The sequence below is a fragment of the Scyliorhinus canicula genome, chromosome 5 (genome assembly GCF_902713615.1).
Source record: "Scyliorhinus canicula chromosome 5, sScyCan1.1, whole genome shotgun sequence".
NCBI classification, from domain to species: domain Eukaryota; kingdom Metazoa; phylum Chordata; class Chondrichthyes; order Carcharhiniformes; family Scyliorhinidae; genus Scyliorhinus; species Scyliorhinus canicula.
Window position 1 is genome coordinate 134726894 of NC_052150.1, and position 18867 is coordinate 134745760.

The 18867-nt window shown below is 47.7% G+C and overlaps 1 protein-coding gene across 2 annotated transcripts in view; it reads left to right on the forward strand.

Moving 5' to 3' along the window:
• Positions 1-18867, forward strand: part of LOC119966284 (spermatogenesis-associated protein 48) — an 87305-nt gene that overhangs the window by 7121 nt on the left and 61317 nt on the right. For both annotated transcript variants that reach the window (XM_038797718.1, XM_038797720.1), the window contains exons 2-3: positions 8082-8179; positions 8327-8403. In XM_038797718.1, the coding sequence (XP_038653646.1) occupies positions 8082-8179; positions 8327-8403 (175 nt within the window). The remainder of the gene's footprint in view (positions 1-8081; positions 8180-8326; positions 8404-18867) is intronic.

An 18867-nucleotide genomic window follows, 5' to 3' on the forward strand; every position in this document is an offset into this window, starting at 1 on the left:
TGTACCCAAACAGGCGCCGGAGTGTGGCGACTAGAGGATTTTCACAGTAACTTCATTGTAGAGTTAATGTAAGCCTACTTGTGACACTAATAAAGATTATTATAGAAATTAGGATTTTTAGGTTTGGAAGTGCTCTTGTCCATTCTACTTTAAAATGGTAACTGCCCTGCTGCCCCTAACCTCTGCCACCAGCATCGCTATGCAATGCCATTTACTACCATTGGGTTACCATTGTGAAGAAACTTAGCTGGATTAGCCAGATTAATGGTTGTTATAGTAGATCTGAGGTTAAGTATTCTGTGAAGAGTGGCTCAACTTCTGACTCCCCAGATTCTCTCACCATTTCAAGGTTTCAGCCAGAAATTCTCTACTTGTCTGGATGGGCTCATTGCAACAACACTAAAGAGACATGACACTATCCAGAAAAAATAACCCCACCTGATGGTCATTGTATCCACCACCTTAAACATCCACTCACTCCACCATGGGCATACTGAGGCTGCTGTGTGTACTATCCACAGGAATCACTGCAGCATGTCACCAAGGTTTCTTTGGCAGAACCTCTCAAAACATAATCTCCACTACCTGGATGGATGAGAGCAGTATTACACCCATGTTCCCCTCCAAGGTCACACACCATCTCGACTTTGACATATATCGCCATTCTTTCATTGCCCCTGATGCAAAGATCTGGAACTACCCACCTAAAAATGCTGTGAAAGTACCTTTGCCACAGTCAATATGAAGGCCGATAGCATCTCATCAAAGAGATGTAGGCAGGCTGTGAGGATGGGGTGAGTGGGGGAATCAAAGATTGAAAATGAAAATCGCTTATTGTCACGAGTAGGCTTCAATGAAGTTACTGTGAAAAGCCCCTAGTCACCACATTCCGGCGCCTGTCCAGGGAGGCTGGTACGGGAATCGAACCGTGCTGCTGGCTTGCTTGGTCTGCTTTAAAAGCCAGCGATTTAGCCAAGTGAGCTAAACCAGCCCCTTATTGAATGTATTTCCATGGTAAGTATGGTTAGGGATTGATATGCAGAAGCAGGTTTGAGATGGTTGAGTGAGGAGGTTAATGTGATACACTCAGGATGAAATTTAAGATTTTCCATGAAGAGTGAATCCATGTTGAATTCTGGAGGTGACTTTGCAGTGACAGGATGTTCACCACAAAACCTGTTCCACAGAATTGGACAATAGGAATCAGGCAACTGAGAATGAAGTGAGACAAAACAATGATATCACATTACTCTTTTCATTCATTTTTAATACTAGCCTGTCCAATGAAGTTATTGTAACTTCAACAAAAATACATATGCTTTGTCAGAAACAGGTGTCATTGTGACTTCTACCATTCTTTGTAACTTAAAGGTTGTGTAAACAAATACCCAGTCATCAAATATTTAGAATGGGTGGCTATTACTTTCCAAAAATTCCATTACTCCTGCAAAGTTTCACAAATGTATAAAAGAGAAAGTTAAACAAGGAAACAAAACCATTGCTGATGCTGATATGAAAAGAGATATTCTCACTCTCACTGTAGTAGAAACAGGCTCTTATTATACTCACACGATTCAAAGCCACTTTTGACACACATGGGGCTGGGACGAAGTGCTTCAGTGGTTTGAGGAAAGGCCAGAAGTCAGTGCAGGGCGTCTGTCAGTGGCATTTTTAACTTAGTCACTGCATTGCCATGACACTCACAGGTTTCCAGACCAATTAGTGTCAGTGGGAGTGATGACGTCTCCCATGGCACATCTTCAACTTTAGGATTCAAAGGGACACTCTAAACGTGCAATTTGAATGAGTTTGGATTTAGGAGCCAAAGAGAAGAAATTAGGAGAATGGAGTCAAGGAGGGCAAGGTCCAAGGCCTCCCTGGATGTTGAGTGATGTCTCCCTGGATGTGCTTCTGGGTGCTGGGTGTTATGAGGAGCCAGGGTGATGGAGAAAAGATGGCATGGTTGGTGGTGGTGGAGGTGGTCTCCAGCAGAAGTGCGGTGTGATATTCATGGATACATTGGAAAGAAATTCAAAGACCCAAGCAGAGCAGAAAACGTGAGATCAACAGTGCATTAAATTTCATCCTGAGTGTATCACATTAACCTCCTTACTCAACCATCTCAAACCTGCTTCTGCATATCAATCCCTGACCATACTTACCATGGAAATACACTCATCCTTCTCTATATGCACACTTCCTCAGATCCCCACCTGTTTGTCTCCCACTAGCCTTCACTGTCACCCTCATAGTCACCCTCAGCAAATACTTTCCATACTTTCATTCAACACATACCATCACTCTCACTCACAGTTCCCTTCTTCACTCATTACAGGGAACAAGAGCACTGATAATGAGGGAAAGTGCAAACCTGAGATAGACCCATTCCGTATCTCACAATTACCATATGCAAGGTGAAAGCACTAGAAATAAGTGGAATCCCAGAATGCCTGTTTGTCGGATTTGGGGAGCTGAGGCTCCCCAGCAACCTGGTGGCAAAATTAAAACTCTTGTAGCCCCATGATGTACAACACTCACTCAAGTCTTGATTTCATCAGTGAATTAAATAAGATAGTCGGCATAATGATGACATCAAATTTGCCAACATTGATAGTTATCATTTATGCCCTTTATCGCCCACAGGCCCTTCAAATGTGCCACATCAGGTGACGCTGCTGGCATTGACTCCTCAGAGGAAGTCACTCCCTCTTGGGGTGCACCATCACAAAACACCGCAGACCATGCCCCCAGCTCAGTTTAGTGGGACCAGGAAGGACGATGGTTGGCAGTTCATGCTCAAGTGAGCAGGAACAGATGGTGGAGATAAGGACACCAGTGTATAGTCTGTGTTGGAGGGGACAAGGTATTCCAATCTCTGCTCAGTTGGACACAGATGCTTTACCTCTTGAGCTGTTGATGAGCAGGCTGCTTCGGACATAGTAACAGAAAGTGTCCAGTGTACTGGCAGACATTCCAACCAAACAGTGCACACTCGCAAAGAAACTGGAGGAGTGTGTATCAATATGTTTCTGTTCTTACATCGCAGTCTTTTGCAATGATGCCTTTGCCTTTGGAAGAATAGCCTCAAACATGATAATAATATGTTGCGATTCATCAATGTCTCACACATTATGAATCACCTTAAATTGAACCTCCACATCGGGTGGCCAAAGATCAGCAGCGTGGAACTGAAGTGTAACGATAATTTGCGAAAGCGCTCCTTCAAATAATCAAATCAGAGTTGCAACCTCTGTCCCCCTATGTAAACATGCACTTTTCAAGGCTACAGAAAATACATTGAAATGAAATGAAATGAAAATCGCTTATTGTCACGAGTAGGCTTCAATGAAGTTACTGTGAAAAGCCCCTAGTTGCCATGTTCCGGCGCCTGTCCGGGGAGGCTGGTACGGGAATCGAACCGTGCTGCTAGCCTGCTTGGTCTGCTTTAAAAGCCAGCGATTTAGCCCAGTTAGCTAAACCAGCCCCTTGCATGGGACTACTGCACTCACATCTTCCACGCCAGGTCCCGAATGGCGAAGAGGAGGACTCCCATATAGAGCATCTTCCACTGGAAACTCCTGCCACTGCAGGTTAGCAGGACAGAGTGCCACAGCGTGTGTATCTTTTTCATTTGTGAGCCACATAAATATTATTTTTATGTCCCACTTTCCTGTCTTTCCATCCTTGCTTTCTGGCTCAAATTGGCTATTTCTGATGTGTGATGATGAATGGGAAGACATGAATTGATGCTGAGCAATGAAGGGCTGTGACGAGAGACTTGGTTGTTTGCAGACTGGTGTGTGATAGTAATATTGATGAGAGAGGAACAGAAATGGCTTTTGCTTGTGGTTTTTAGATGGTGGACTGGTGGCATCTATGTCAACCTTAGGACTCCCTAGCAGCAATGTGCACAGCTTGTGGCATATTGCCTGCATCACATTCCTCCTCTCTTGCCCGCTTTATGTTCCTCCTCCTGTATGGGATTGTCTGAAAAGACTCTGTGTTCTGAACTTCGTTGCTCTTGAGTCCAAACCCCACCACTGCGCAGAGCCCAGTTTACCACAGCTATTCTGGAGGTACTGGCTAGTTTCTAATGAAGGAAGCTTCCAGATCTGTCCAGAAGCCTGAAGTGCAGCTTCAACATACGGTGAGTTGCTCAATGACTCATCTAGTGGTCATATGGCTTTCATTAAAACACTCGTCTCTGGATTGCAAGCCAAAGGAATTGCTTCAAGAAATACTCAAACTTGGACTCTCTGGAGTGTTTCCTAATGTCACAATTGCATTGTGTATTTTTGTCAGTTTGCTAGTATCAGTAGCTTCAGATGTATGAACTTTCAATGTGTTGAAGCAGATGAAGAACTATCACCGTTCAACAATGTGACAGGAGCATTTGAATGATGTTGCCATGCTTAATATCAACTGTGACATTGCACAAAAACTAGATTTTTCCTCAATAATTAGTGCCTTTGCATAGAAAAAGGCTAGGAAAACATTTGTCAAAAAAAAATTAAAACTATGTCTCACTCTTTGTTGGTGCCCTTTTTTTTCATGAATCTTCATTTTCTTCTGATGGCTCGCGGCCTCAAAAGCTGGAAGTGGCCTGGGCCTCTCTGGAGCTCTGAGAGGATCTTATGGTATCCATTGTCTCCGAATATTCAACTGTTTCACATTGCAAAGTGAGATGACTACGAGACTGATATCTGGAGGGAAGCAGAAGTACAACCTGGTGTAGGGTTACTGAGATGCAGATATATTTTTGTAAATAAACAAGAACAGTGTTTATGAATGACAGTCTACAGTAACATTCTTAGAGTAAGAGGCAAACCCAAAGAAATCCTATCTAGGCCCTAAACCCAAGCCAAAACTGGTTTAGCTGGATTCCCAAAGGCCCTGAGCAGGATTCTCCGCCGGGCTGCATCCAGCACGGTGTGTTTTCCCAGGATTTCAATCCTCACCTGACCCAAACGCATGCACTCAGCCTCATTAAAACTTCCCCCCCCCCCCATTTTTCTCTCAGTATGTTCTTGTAAATTACTTTGTTGATGGTGTAACCATGGCTCCTCTGAATTGCATGCAACAGTCAACATAGAACTGAAATGAATGGCAGCACTCTTAATACACCTCCTCCTTTGGTAAATGTTGAACTTTTGTGTGGAATCTGCACCTTATCCCCATGTCAACATGGGTTTTCTCTGGGTGCTCCATTTTCTTCCTACAAGTCCTGAAAGACGTGCTTTTAGGTGAATTTGACATACTGAATTCTCCCTCAGTGTACCCGAACAGGCGCCGGAGTGTGGCGACAAGGGGATTTTCACATTAACTTCATTGCAGTGTTAATGCAAGCGTACTTGTGATACTAATAAAGATTATTATTATTAAATATTTAAACTTCCAGGGTTGGATTCTCTGATTCTGCAGCTATGTCCGCAGGATCCATCTGGTCTTATGAACAAAAAGTCGGTGCCGCTCCCGCACCGGTCTTCCGCCCAGTGGGGGGCTAGCAGCTGCGCCGCTTATAGCCCCCGGCTTTACCTGCGGATATGGCCGCAGAATGGCCGGGTCCATGGCCGCGCATGTGCACGGCAGCGGCGGTTGCGCCGTACAACATGATGTTGGCTGCGCAGACCCGGCCTGCCAAAGATTAAGTGAAATTAAAATTGCTTATTGTCACAAGTAGGCTTCAAATGAAGTTACTGTGAAAAGCCCCTAGTTGCCACATTCCGGCGCCTGTTCGGGGAGATTGCCCTCCTGTAACCCCCATCGCCAACCCCAGACCACCTCCCACCAGTCCCCCCAGCCCCTGGCGAAGCCCCCCAGCCAGCGGAGCGGCTCCCCACCCCCCCACCCCCAACTGTGGCGGTGCTGGAAGCGGTCCGCAGCAGCCACAAGGTCCCCGAAAGTTGTGAGGACACGTGTCCCACGTCGTCGGGGACTTGGTCCATTCGGGGGGCGGAGCATCGGGGGAAGGCCTCAGGTGATTTCCTGAGGCTGTCCCGATGGCATGCGGTCATTTCTGAGGGGGCAGAGCATCTGAAAAGCGGCACCGCCCCCGATTCCAGCGTAAAAATGGATTCTCCGGCCGATTGCCAGACGTGATCGGAGAATCCAGCGCCCACTCTTGGAGTGTTGGAGTGCAGATCCATTATAAAGCCACCAGGGTGACCCACAACCCTGAGGTTTAGTTGTCTCATCTATCACTTTCCTGAGCCACGCGCATTTTTTCTTTGCCAGTTTTCCTTACTTATCTTTCTGTTTTGGTCCCATCTATGTTTCTATATTAGTCTCATTATTATATCTTTTTGCCTTGCACCATCTTCACTTTTGCATTTAAATCATTCCCATCCTCTACCTTTTTGTTCCTTCCCTGGTCCCTTCTCCACAGCTTTGCTTTAGCTTAAAAGCTGTTTCTTTCAATATCTCGCCGCACTGATGAAAGATAATGTTAACACTCTTTGCCTCCACAGAAGCTGCTTGACCTGCTGAGTGTTTCCGGGATGATTCTATTTCACTTATCCAGTATGGGGTCTGTTGATAAGCATGCAGTAATAATTTTGCTGAGGCCAGGAGTGGGGCTGAGGGGAGAAGATAGAAACAGCTTTTGTTGATTGCAGGATGCACGGTTAAATAGTGGATTTGTGAATATTGTGGAGTTTTGTTTGATTATGTTTGGAAATCACAGATTGGTTATAGTGAACTTCCCTTCATGTGGTCAAGTCACTTCCATAACAGAAGAAATTGCATATAGATTCCCGTACCAGCCCCCCCCCCCCCCCCCCCCCCCCCCCCCAGGTTGCTCATTCTGCGTGAGTGTGTTTAACACTCAATTTGGCTCTGTTTCGTTCGTTAGCTTTGGAGTTGCCAGGTATCGTTAAGATACCGCCACAAGTTTCAAGGTCAAGTTCAAAGCAATAAAACCATACACCAATTAGTAAGTTCAAACAAGACACGTTTATTATATTACAGTAATCTACTAATCATGCATATAAAACTATAAGACTAGGCTAATCCTACTACTAATAGGCCAAATACTTATCTGGATAAGCGGGCTGCCGGATCAGGGAACAACGGCCTCTAGCTTTGTCCTGGGTCTGCAGGCTTCCAGTAGTTATGGTCTAAAGGGGGTCAGGAGTGTCTATTCCTGCAGCGTGCGTTGTGACACTTACTTGTTGGCGGCTGCTGTCCAGACCTCTCCTCCACAAGGTTCTTCTGCTGCAACGGTGTTCTGCTGGGAGGGCTGGCTGGTCAAAGAGAGGCTGGCAGAGAGAGCGAGCTGGGGTCGCGGTCTCTGTCTTATACTCATCTCAGGGTCTTGCACCCACCTGGGCTGATCCTCTATACTCTCGCAATCGATTGGATCTCTTCCCAATCGATTGATTTGAATTCCCCAATAACGGGACAGTATCTCGATCACTGGGGCGGTTCTTGTGACTCATTGTTTTGGGCTTCTTTGGCGCCGAAAAGTCTGGCCTTCCATTGAATGTATTGATTAGTGTTAACTTGTTTCTTTTGTGCCTGGGGATCGCCCGGTATCGCCTCATTAATATGCTAACTGCTTCTTTTCATAGTGTTGTCTGGTTTCGGCAACAGTCAAACTGGTTTCTGCAGCAGTCCAAATATACAAGCGCTTTGCAAGCTGCTTGCTTTTTACAACATGTCCATTTTCCCTGCATTCCTTGCAATCTTCCATTTTGTGTTTGGGCAGTGGTCACCCCAGGTGGCTACACCCCGAACAGGTTCTGGAATGTAGCGACTAGGGGCTTTTCACAGTAACTTCATTTGAAGCTTACTTGTGACAATAAGCCATTTTCATTTCATTTCATATGGCCTGTCAAAGAGTGTGATTGATGGGACCTTTCTAGTTCTCTGTTTTCTTAGCAGGATAATTAATATGCCGATTAATGATTGTGAATCACTTTTTAATGATTTGATCGGCAAAATGCTTTCAATAGCTTCCATTGTCAATGAGCTTCTCTTTAACACTTTCATCAGTTTGAGAATGTAAAGATGGAGAACTGAATGCAATAGCAACACATTCAGTGGAGAATTACTGATTGAAGCAAATTAAATATATTTTATAGGTTGGACAAGTCCAGTCAGAGTGACACCAGCACCACACTCAGTTCCTGATTCCCTCAAAACCCACAATTTTAACTTCAATGTGGATCCTTCGGTTCAGGTATGACCAGCCAATATAGTGTTAGAACACAGATACTTTAGTGTAAAGTTTCATGTTGTGTTTGACTGTCAATCTAAAATTAATTATGCAGTTTTTAATCCTTGTCTTTTGTATTGTAAAATGTGCAGTATCTGTATTGTATCATAGACTTCATATGATGCAACATCTGAAAGTGCGAGAGATGCAACAGCAAGAAAATATATGTTCACAACAACCACCCAGAGGTGAGCAGATGTTGTTTTATTTATTTATCTCTGATGATAAATGTTGTTGAAATTTCTGTGTCAGATTTGACATTTTATTCTATAAGATTGGATTGTCTGATTGTTTAATTTACATGCATGTTTTTGTTAAGAAATATGTAGCAACTTGGCGGCAAATTGCTTTTTCAAATATAGTTTACAGAAATGCTTTCTGTCCCTCTCCAGTTTTGAAGCATAAATTATACTAATTCAGAATATACTCCCTGAAATATGATTATTGCATACTATATCAAGTAGCTTTTCAGCTTTGATAGGACATCTGTCATAAAAAGATGGTACTAGACTTCCCTTTGCAGCAATAATATCAGTGTAATCTGGGTGGAACTGGTGAAACCAGACAATCTGGGAATTTTGAACTTGAGTTACAGCCAAAAACACAAGTTGATCTTTTCCGCAAGCTTTTATGGTGGTTCAAGATGAAAGTTGCCAAATCAGGCAACATCCACAGAACTGGTCACATCCACAGCTCAACATTGTGAGGTTCCACTGATTACCATGGTGAGGAAAGACTGTTCAAATTGCATCGAATTCCTTAGTTGCATAAGCACTGCCAGGCAGGTTTTAAAAGCTTTTCATGTCAAAAATATTACAATTACTCGTATACTGACTGTTTTCCACCAATAAAAGTAGTAAATAGCTCGTATCATTCTTTAAAAGACATTTTCAAAGATTTTAATTCAGGTTACTTACAGGTAAAGAGGAAGAGGCTCCACAAACAGCCGAACCTCAATGGTACAATAGAAAAGACTGAAGCATTTGCAACCATCTACAAACAGAAGCACTGAGTGGTTGATCTATCTGGCCTCCTTCTGACATTTTCAGCATCACAGATACCAGTCTTCAAGTAATTCAATTCACTCCATATGATCTCAAGATACATTGCTTACTGCAAAGGCTACGGGCCCTGACACGCTCTGGTTGTGGTACTGAAGGCTTGTTCCCCAGAACTATCTGCACCCCTAGCCAAGCCGATCCTGTGCACTGGCACCAACTTGACAATGAAGCAAATTGCCCATGTATGTCCTGTACATGAAAGCAGGACAAAATTAATCCCTCAATTGCTGGTCTACTTTCAATCATCAGCAAAGTAATGGAAGTTGTTATCGACGGTGTTATCAAACAGCACTTGCACTGTGACAACCTACTCAGTTTCGATGCTGGCAGGGTCACTAGGCTCCTGGCCTCGTTATAGTCACCTTCACCTTCAGCACTTCAGACAGTACATCTGCGAACCGCCTCAGCTTCGGACATGGCCGAAATACATGGACATGATTTGCGGGCCTCTTTGTATATCTTGGATCCCTTACCCTCACCCACTCCTGCTTTCGATACCACCTTATCCTGTAGACCCAGGGATGGCAGATCGGGAAAGGACAACATCTGCTTCCTCACATAACCCTGCACCTGTAAGTACCGGAACCCGTTCCCGCAGGGCAGCTCATACTCCTCCTCCAGATCCTCTAAACTCGAAAAGCTGCCCCCCACAAACAGGTCCCCAAACCGCTCAATCCCTGCCTGTCGTCACCCCAAAGCAGTGCGTCCAACTCCCCCAGTGCAAATCTATGATTCCCATAAATCGGTGCCCACACCGAGGCACCTTCCAGCTTCAGATGCTGCTGCCACTGTCCCCATGCCCGCAGGTCTGCCACCACCACCGGGCTCGTGGAGTACTTTGCCAGCAAGAATGGCAGAGGCACCATCAACTATGCCCCTAAGCTCGTGCCTTTACAAGAGGCTGCCTCCAACCACTCCCACGCCGCCCCCTCCCCCACCCAATTCCGAACCATGGCTATATTCGCTGGCCAGTAATAATTCATTATATTTGACAAGGCCAGCACGCTCCTCCCACCCCCGCATCCCCATTCCAACAGCACCTTCTTTATCAATGGGGATTTCTCTGCCCGCACAAAGCCCCAAATCAGATCATTAATTTATCTGAAAAAAGATTTTGGAATGAAGATCAGGAGGTTCTGGAAAACAAATAAGAGCCCTGGAATGCCGTCATTTTCACTGTCTGCACCTGCCCTGCCAGTGATAATGGGATCACGCCCCAAATTCAGTTTATGTAGTTGTTCGAATCCTGCACTACCTGGATGCCCAAATACCTAAAGCCCGCCCCCACCAGCTTAAACGTCAGCTCATCTAACCTCCTTTCCTGCCCCCTTGCCTCGATGTTTAACTTATATCCGGAAAACCGGCTAAACTCCTCTAAAATGTTCATAATTCCCCCAATACCTCCCAGTGGATTTGATATACAAAGCAGCAGATCGTCCGCATATAGCGAGAACTTGTGCTCCACTCCCACCCCGCAATATCGCTCCATTGCCAGTGCCAGTGACTCTATTGCCAAGGCAAAACGGGAAAAGTGGGCATTCCTGCCTTGTCCTATGGTGTAGTCCGATGTTCCCCAAACTCACCCAATTTGTCTGTACGCTCGCTACCAACACCCTGTCTAACAACCGGACCCAATCCACTCACTCCCACCCAAACCTGAACTGTTCCAGCACTTCCCATAGTTACTCCCACTCCACCCAATTGAATGCCTTCCCTGCATTCATAGCAACTGGCACCACCACATCCTGTTCCTCCGGGGGCATCATATTTAATAATCGCCCAACGTTCATCGACAGATGCCTCCCCTTTACAAACCCCGGCTTATCTTCCACTATCACCCCAGGCACACAGTCCTCAATCTGCGAGGCCAAAATCTTTGCAGCAGTTTGGCATCCACATTTCGCAATGATATTGGGCGGTAGGACCCACATTGCTCCGGGTCCATATCCTTCACCAGTATGAAGGATATCGAAGCCTGCGCTAATGTAGGGGGAAGTTCCCCCTTATTCCTCGCCCCATTGTATGCCCTGAGCAACAGGGCCCCAGCTACGCAGAAAACTTCTTGTACAATTCTACAGGAAACCACTCCGGGCCAGGGGCCTTCCCTACCTGCATCGCCCACATACCCTCCATCACCTCCACCAATTCAATGGGGGCTCCCAGCCCCTCCATCAGGCCCTCCTCCATGTTGGGCAACTCGAACCCGTCTAGGAATCTCTGAATTCCCCCCCCCCCGACCCCGATCGGGGCTCCGAATCGTACAGATCCTTATAAAATTCCTCAAAAAACCATCACCCCCACCGGATCCAGTGCCACTCTTTCCTTCCCGAACCTCACCCTTCCGAACTCCCTCGCTGTCTTCTGCTTTCTAAGTTGGTGAACTAACATCCTGCTCGCCTTCTCCCCATATTTATACACTGCCCCCCTGTCTCTCTGCAACTGCGCCACTGCCTTCCCCATGGACACCAACACGAACTCCATCTGGAGCTTCTGCTGCTCCTTCAACAATCCTGCCTCCAGAGCCTCTGTGTATGTCTTATCCACCCACAAAATCTTGTCCACCAGCCTTGCCATCTCTGCTCATCCCAGCTTGTCCCTATGCACCCAGATCGATATAAATTCCCCCGACCACTGCCTTAAGCACCTCCCATACCGTGGTGGGCCAAGACCTCGACTGTATCAGTCAACTCCACAAACCCCCGGATGGCGACCCTCACCTGCTCATAGACATCCTCATCTTCTAGCAGCCGCCATCTAATCTCCACTGTGGACGCTGGGCACCATTCCCCCCCCCACTTGCAGGTCCACCCAGTACGGCGTGTGGTCCAAAACCACGATCGCCGAATACCCTGAATCAACCACTCCTGCCAGCACTGTTTTATCCACCACAAAATAATCGATCCGCGAATACACCCTGTGTATATGGGAGAAGTAAGCAAATCTCTTCGCCCTCAGCCCCCCCCAAACCTCCATGGGTCCACACCCCATGCGATCCATGAACCCCTTAAGCTCCTTCCCCACAGCTGGCGCCCTCCCCAACCGCGGACTCAACCAGTCCAAACTTGGCTCTGTGACCACATTGAAGTCCCCTCCCGTAGTTAGGCAGTGCGAGTCCAGGTCCGGGATCCTCCTCAGCACCCGCCGCATAAACTCCATGTGGTGAAAAATATATCTGCTGGTATGTAAAGGGTTAACAACTGCATCATAGTGTTAGACAACCACTAGATGGCAGCACAAGAAGTTTGCAGCATTCAACACGAAGAGCATAATAACAAATCCAAAACTAAAGAAGATGATTTGTTTATTGAAGAATACGACTCAGACATGGCTGAGATATTTGGATATGAAAATCATAGCATCAGCGACATGGTTGAATAGCTCAATACCACTCTACTCATAGTAGATTAATCCATTACCTTGATGGAATGGCAGATCGTTGATACAATGGATGACAGAATGGATGGTTAGCATAAATGCTTCACAGCTCCAGGGTCCCAGGTTCGATTCCCGGCTGGGTCATTGTCTGTGTGGAGTCTGCACGTCCTCCCCCTGTGTGCGTGGGTTTCCTCCGGGTGCTCCGGTTTCCTCCCACAGTCCAAAGATGTGCGGGTTAGGTGGATTGGCCATGCTAAATTGCCCGTAGTGTCCTAATAAAAGTAAGGTTAAGGGGGGGGGTTGTTGGGTTACAGGTATAGGGTTGATACGTGGGTTTGAGTAGGGTGATCATGGCTCGGCACAACATTGAGGGCCGAAGGGCCTGTTCTGTGCTGTACTGTTCTATGTTCTATGTTCTAATTGAACAAGAAGAGAAAGACTTCAGACAGAGATCACTGAACGACTTCTTAGAGAGAGCACTGATTCACTCCACAAAGAGAACATTGCACGACTCCACACAGAGAGCGATGAAAGACTCCGCAGAGAGAGCGATGAAAGACTCCGCAGAGAGAGCGATGGAAGCCTCCACAGAGAGATTGTTGAAAGTCTCCAGAATGGAAGCAATTAAATACTCTAGAGTGACAACCGTGCAAGAAGAAGACTATGAAGGTTACTCCATCTTATTTGATCAACAACAAGGAGACTATGAATGCCGACCCAATGTATATGAGAATAGTGATCACAATTAGCATACAAGATGTGGAAGATCACAGCGAGAGTGACAGATCTCAGCTCGACTGTACAAAAGAACATAACAATCAGCGTGAAATGATAAATGAGTCCATTGAGACCACATCAATTGAAACCACATCTACTCTAAACAACCCACAAGAAAATGAAATCTTGGAGAAGTTGACTCCAGAAGAGGAGTACCAAGAGGTCAAAATGAATCAAATCAACGAGGAATGACTGATGTCACCAAGATCAATGCAACATCAGATCATTCAAGTGAACCTGAAATCATAAAGCTCAATGAAACATCAGGCCGAGATTCTCCGATAATGGGGCTATTTCCCCACGCATGCCAGAAAAGTCCGGAGTGATTCTCTGGTTTCAAGAGGGATAGCAGGGCCCCGGCGTGCGCCACGCAGCTCCTGCTGCCGATACGGGCCCTGCACGCCCCGATTGCGGGCCTGGCCATTGTGGAGGCCCCCCCGGAGACTGATTCCCCCAGAGACTGATCCCCCCCCCCCCGCAGCCGCGACTCCATGCTCCCGGGTGGAACCATACGGGACCCACGCCGGCGGGAACTCGGCCGGTTGACTGCGGCGAATCTCCGCAGGGGCCTCTGTCAACGGCCCCCAATCTGCGCCGCGTTGACCACACGCATGGCTGGTGGCGATTCTGCAGTTCAAATGAGGTTCGCGTCCCGGCTTCGGACACGATCACGATCTGATGCCCCATTCGAGCGCGATTTCGGGGCAGAGGCTCGGAGAATCCCAGCCCAGATACCACAAAGGACACTGATACTCATAACTTTGAGAATGACTCAAACTATCCACAGGGAACAGTTTTTGAGCACAGCAACAACAACAACAGAAACAACAAACTGTACACAATGGTACAACTCTGCAACTAAAGGACAACTTAACAGAACAGTCCAAAACAATGCCAAGAGTAGAAACATCACATGGACATTGTTCAGACAAAACAAATGTCATGCCAATGAATTTCATACATTCGTATTTGTTCATAGACGAACAAGCAAACTCTTTGTTAAGGCAAGTGATGGCCAAAATCAATACCACAAGCACAGAAAAAAGACCAGGTCAGACAACGAAAGTGGTTCTACCATTCAAACACCTCATGATGACTTGTTGGTATTTAAATACCAGAAGTAATGATGACATGCACAAACCAGTTACAATTTCATCATCTCCACCTCGTCAACTTAGAAGATCGACAAGACGATGAAAGAAATCAAACACATTGAACTTATATTAATTGTTGGGTATAGTCATTACTCGTTTTTGCTTTGTACAGATATACATCTCATAATTTATTTTAACGTGGTTATACATTTTTCTTTGTTACACCGCAAAAAAAATTTTTTTTAAAGGAGGATGTAGTGATCTATATATCCACTGATATGTAAAGGGTTAACAACTGCATCATAATGTTAGACAACCACTAGATGGATGCACTAGATTCAGATATATAAACTGAACTCGGAGGATCTTGGGTCTTTTTGAACCAGGAGTGACGAGATAGCGGAGTGTTAGAGAGATATAGCTTAGTTGGCACATGTAGTTAAACATAGCTAATACTTCTTCTGATTTACTTGACCATCAGTTACAGTTGTGAAGAGTGAACAAACTCATTAGTACTTATATTCGTTATTTATTAAATGTTATTTGCTTTACATTGAAGACTGATAGTTTCATTGAACTACAACCATCAGACCATTCTGGAAGTAAGCAAAGAGTAACAACGTACTACAATCACGTAATATAATACTCTACATCGTTCTAATTTGGGGCATAGACATTCACCAAGACCACTGGCAACCCCTACAGCTTCCCCTTCACCATCACAAACCCTCCTCCCGAACCTGCCACTATATTCCCCACCTCAAACGTTACTTGCTTATTTATCAGCAACGCCATCCCCCGCATCTTCATATCCAATCCTGAATGGAAGACTTTCCCTACCCGCCCTTTCCTTAGCCTAGTCCGATCCCGAATCTTCAAATGCGTTTCTTGCAGAAAGGCCACTTCCGTCTCAAGCTCCTCAAGTGCTCGAACACACGTGACCATCGGACTGGCCCATTCAGCCCTCTCCCATTCCATGTGGCCAACCTGGTCGGGGGCGCCCTGACCCCTCTCCTGCCGATCAACCTCGCTCTCCTTTTCTGGGCCAGCCCTCAGCCCCTCCCAGGCGCACCACATGTGCCCCTCCCAGGCCTACCCTCAGATGTCCACCGTCACAGCAACCTCACCATTATCAGCGCTCTCCCCTCCCTACACTCCCATCCCCCTCTATTACACTAACCACCTGCTCATCCCCCCACTGCAGTCCGATAACTAGCCCGCCCAGCTAGCCAAGCAGCTCCCGTCCATGGCGCCAAACCTCCTACCCCCCACTGAAACTCCTTCCCGCGACCCCACCCCCCCCTGCTCGCACACCTCCATAACGCGAATAATAATGAAATAGGAAAAAGATGCACTCACTCGCCACGTTCCCCAATCATCCTGCCACAGCACCCCACAAAAACATCTCAAAGAATAGTAGTTCTCCCTTGACCAACAACCCATACACAATAAAGCGAAAAGGCAGAGAGAAGCAACACCTTCCCACCTTCCTCCAGAAATGTCCTCCCTCTCCTGCTAGTTCATTGTCTCTCAAGAACTCCATTGCTTCCTCTGGTGTCCCAAAATAATCCTCGCGGCCATTGTGGGTCACCCAGAGGCAGGCCGGGTACAGCACCCCGAACTTCATTCCCTTTTTAAAGAGAGCAGCCTTCACTCGATTAACCAGCTCTCTTCTTTGCCAGTTCCGCACCCAGGTCTGGGTGCACCCGGAGCTCATTGCCTTCCCAGATACACCTCCTCGTCTGTCTGGCCTACCAAAAAATCTTCTCCTTGTCAAGAAACCTATGGAGCCTCAGCACCATCAACGTCGGCGACTCGCTCGCCTGCGGCTTCCTCATCAGCACCCTGTGCGACCATTCAACCTTCAGGGGCCGGTCAAAGATCCCCTCCCCCAACATCTGCTCCAGCATTTTGGCTACATATGAGCCAGCGCCCAATCCCTCGATGCTATCTGGCATTCCAACAATTCTTAAATTTTGTCTCCGGGAATGGTTCCCCATATCCTCCACCTTCTCCTTTAGCCACTTCTGGGTCTCCTGCATCATCCCAATCACGGCCTCCAGCTAGGTAAGCTGCTCCTCGTGCTCCCCCACCGTCTCCTCCACTTTCTGGATCGCCTGGCTCTGGGTCTCCTGCCTCTGCTCCACCCGATCGATCCCCGCTTTTAGTGATTCTACCACCTTTGCTAGGTCCTCCTGAGCTTCCCTCCTCCGCTAGCTGAACTTCTCATTCAATAAGTGTACCAGCTGCTCCGTAGACCATTGGGCTGGTAGGGCCGATCCTATACCCTCTGTCACCTTTACCAGTGGCGCCTCCACGGGGGGGGAATTCCTGACGGCGAGGTTCACTTCTACTTTTTAAAATCGAGAAACATGCGTTGTGGCTGATGAGGGAGAGAGAGGAGGGAGGACACAGAGTGGCGTGACCATGGGCAGCCGGTCCTGACACTGGTCGGGCTGGCTGGGGTGGGTGGAAGCCCTGCCAGGACCGGGGTGGGAGTGGTGACAGGGGTGAATGGACTGTGGGGCTGGGGTGACCCTCAACGGGACTGGGGCGGTGCCATGGCATGGCCTGCCATTGCCGCAGGCCATGCCATGGGGGCTGCGGAGCATACGACTGGCTTGGGCAGCACCAGTCAATGGTGCCCTTGTCAGCAGGGGTGGGCGCCAGGGCCAGAGGCCCTCACAGTGCTGGGCACTGACGGGATCAGGGGTGTGGGGATGGGCTGGACATGCAGCGATAGATTCTGCAGTGTCAACCACTATTCTGTGTTCCCATTGGACCTGGTTGGGCACGGGGGTACGCACCGAGCTCACATACCAGTCTTTCACCCCTGCAGACAATGGATATTGGAATACAACCAGCAATGATGCCCTACCTCCTAGTTGCCGCAGGCCTAGGGATGCAGTGAGGCTGTATGAGCTGGAGCTGCTTGAGGAGGAGGAAGCTGCTGCAGCAAACCTAGCCGCAGAACAACAGGTGGCATCCACTGAGGATGGAGAGCCAGCCGCCCAATAAGCCGAGGAGGAGGTGTAAAAGAGGCACCGCATGAGGCCTCGTGTGTATCTGCAGCATTTGTCATTTGAGGACTTGCCGGACTCGGCATGCCATCGAAGACTACAGCTGAGCAGGGGAACAGTGTGACATATCTGCCAGATCACGGCGCGTCTGGCACCGTGGGGGAATGGGGCAGGTGACCGGCAAGATGACGGTTGCCCTGAACTTTTACACTACGGGGTCCTTCCAGGCGCCGAATGTGGAACTGTCCGGGATCTCATAGAGCTCGGTGCTCAGAGGCAACTGCACCGTCACTGAGGCCCTATATGCCTGTCGGCACAATACATCCTTCAATGTGGACTGAGCCCAATATGATGCCCGCGCAGCAGGGTTCGCCACCATCGTCGAGAAGCCTCGGGTCCCGGGGTGGATTGACAGGATGCATGTCACCCTACGAAACCTGTAGATGACAGGCCGCTCTTCAAAAACCGAAAGGCATTCCACTGGATGAACGTACATCTTTTGTGTGACCATCAGATGCACATCATGCACACCTGCGCCCGATACCAGGGTAGTGTGCACAACGCCTTCATCCTGACACCCTCAACAATTCCTGTCCTCTTTAAGAAGCACCCCTAGCTGGGGGGTTCGCCCCTGGCGACAGGGCTGATCCACTGGGATCATGGATGATGACGCCTATCGGGACTCCACAGAGCCGACATGCAGTCCTGCTTCAATGACGCCTGTGCCGCAACCAGGAGCATGATCGAGCGATGCTTCGGCCTCCAGAAGATGGGGTTCGGGTGCCCGGACCGCTCTGGAGGGACCCTCCGGGATAGCGCTGGGAGGGTCACCTGCATCGTGCTGGGCCCTCCACAACATCGCGCAGCAGAGGGGTGATGTGCTGGAGTAGGAGGATGATCACCAGGCCTAGTCTGATGAGAATAATGTGGGGAAAGGTGAGGATGAACAGAGGTTAGTTAAACTCGGTCTATTCTCAATGGAACGACGGAGGTTGAGAGGTGACCTGATAGAGGCTGACAAGATTATGAGTAGCATAGGCAGAGTGGATAGTCAGATGCTCTTTCCTAGGGTAGAAGAGTCAAGTACAAGGGGACATATGTTTAAAGTGCGTGGGGAAAAGTTTACCCATATGTGCAAGACAAGGTTTTTACACAGAGGGTGGTAAATATATGGAACGCACTGCCAGGGGAGGTGGTGGGAGTAGGTACGATAGTGGCATTTAAGGGACATCTAGACAATTATATGAATGATAGGGTGGGAATGGAAGGATACGGACTCCATAAGTGCATATGGTTTTAGTTTAGACAGGTACCACGGTAGACAC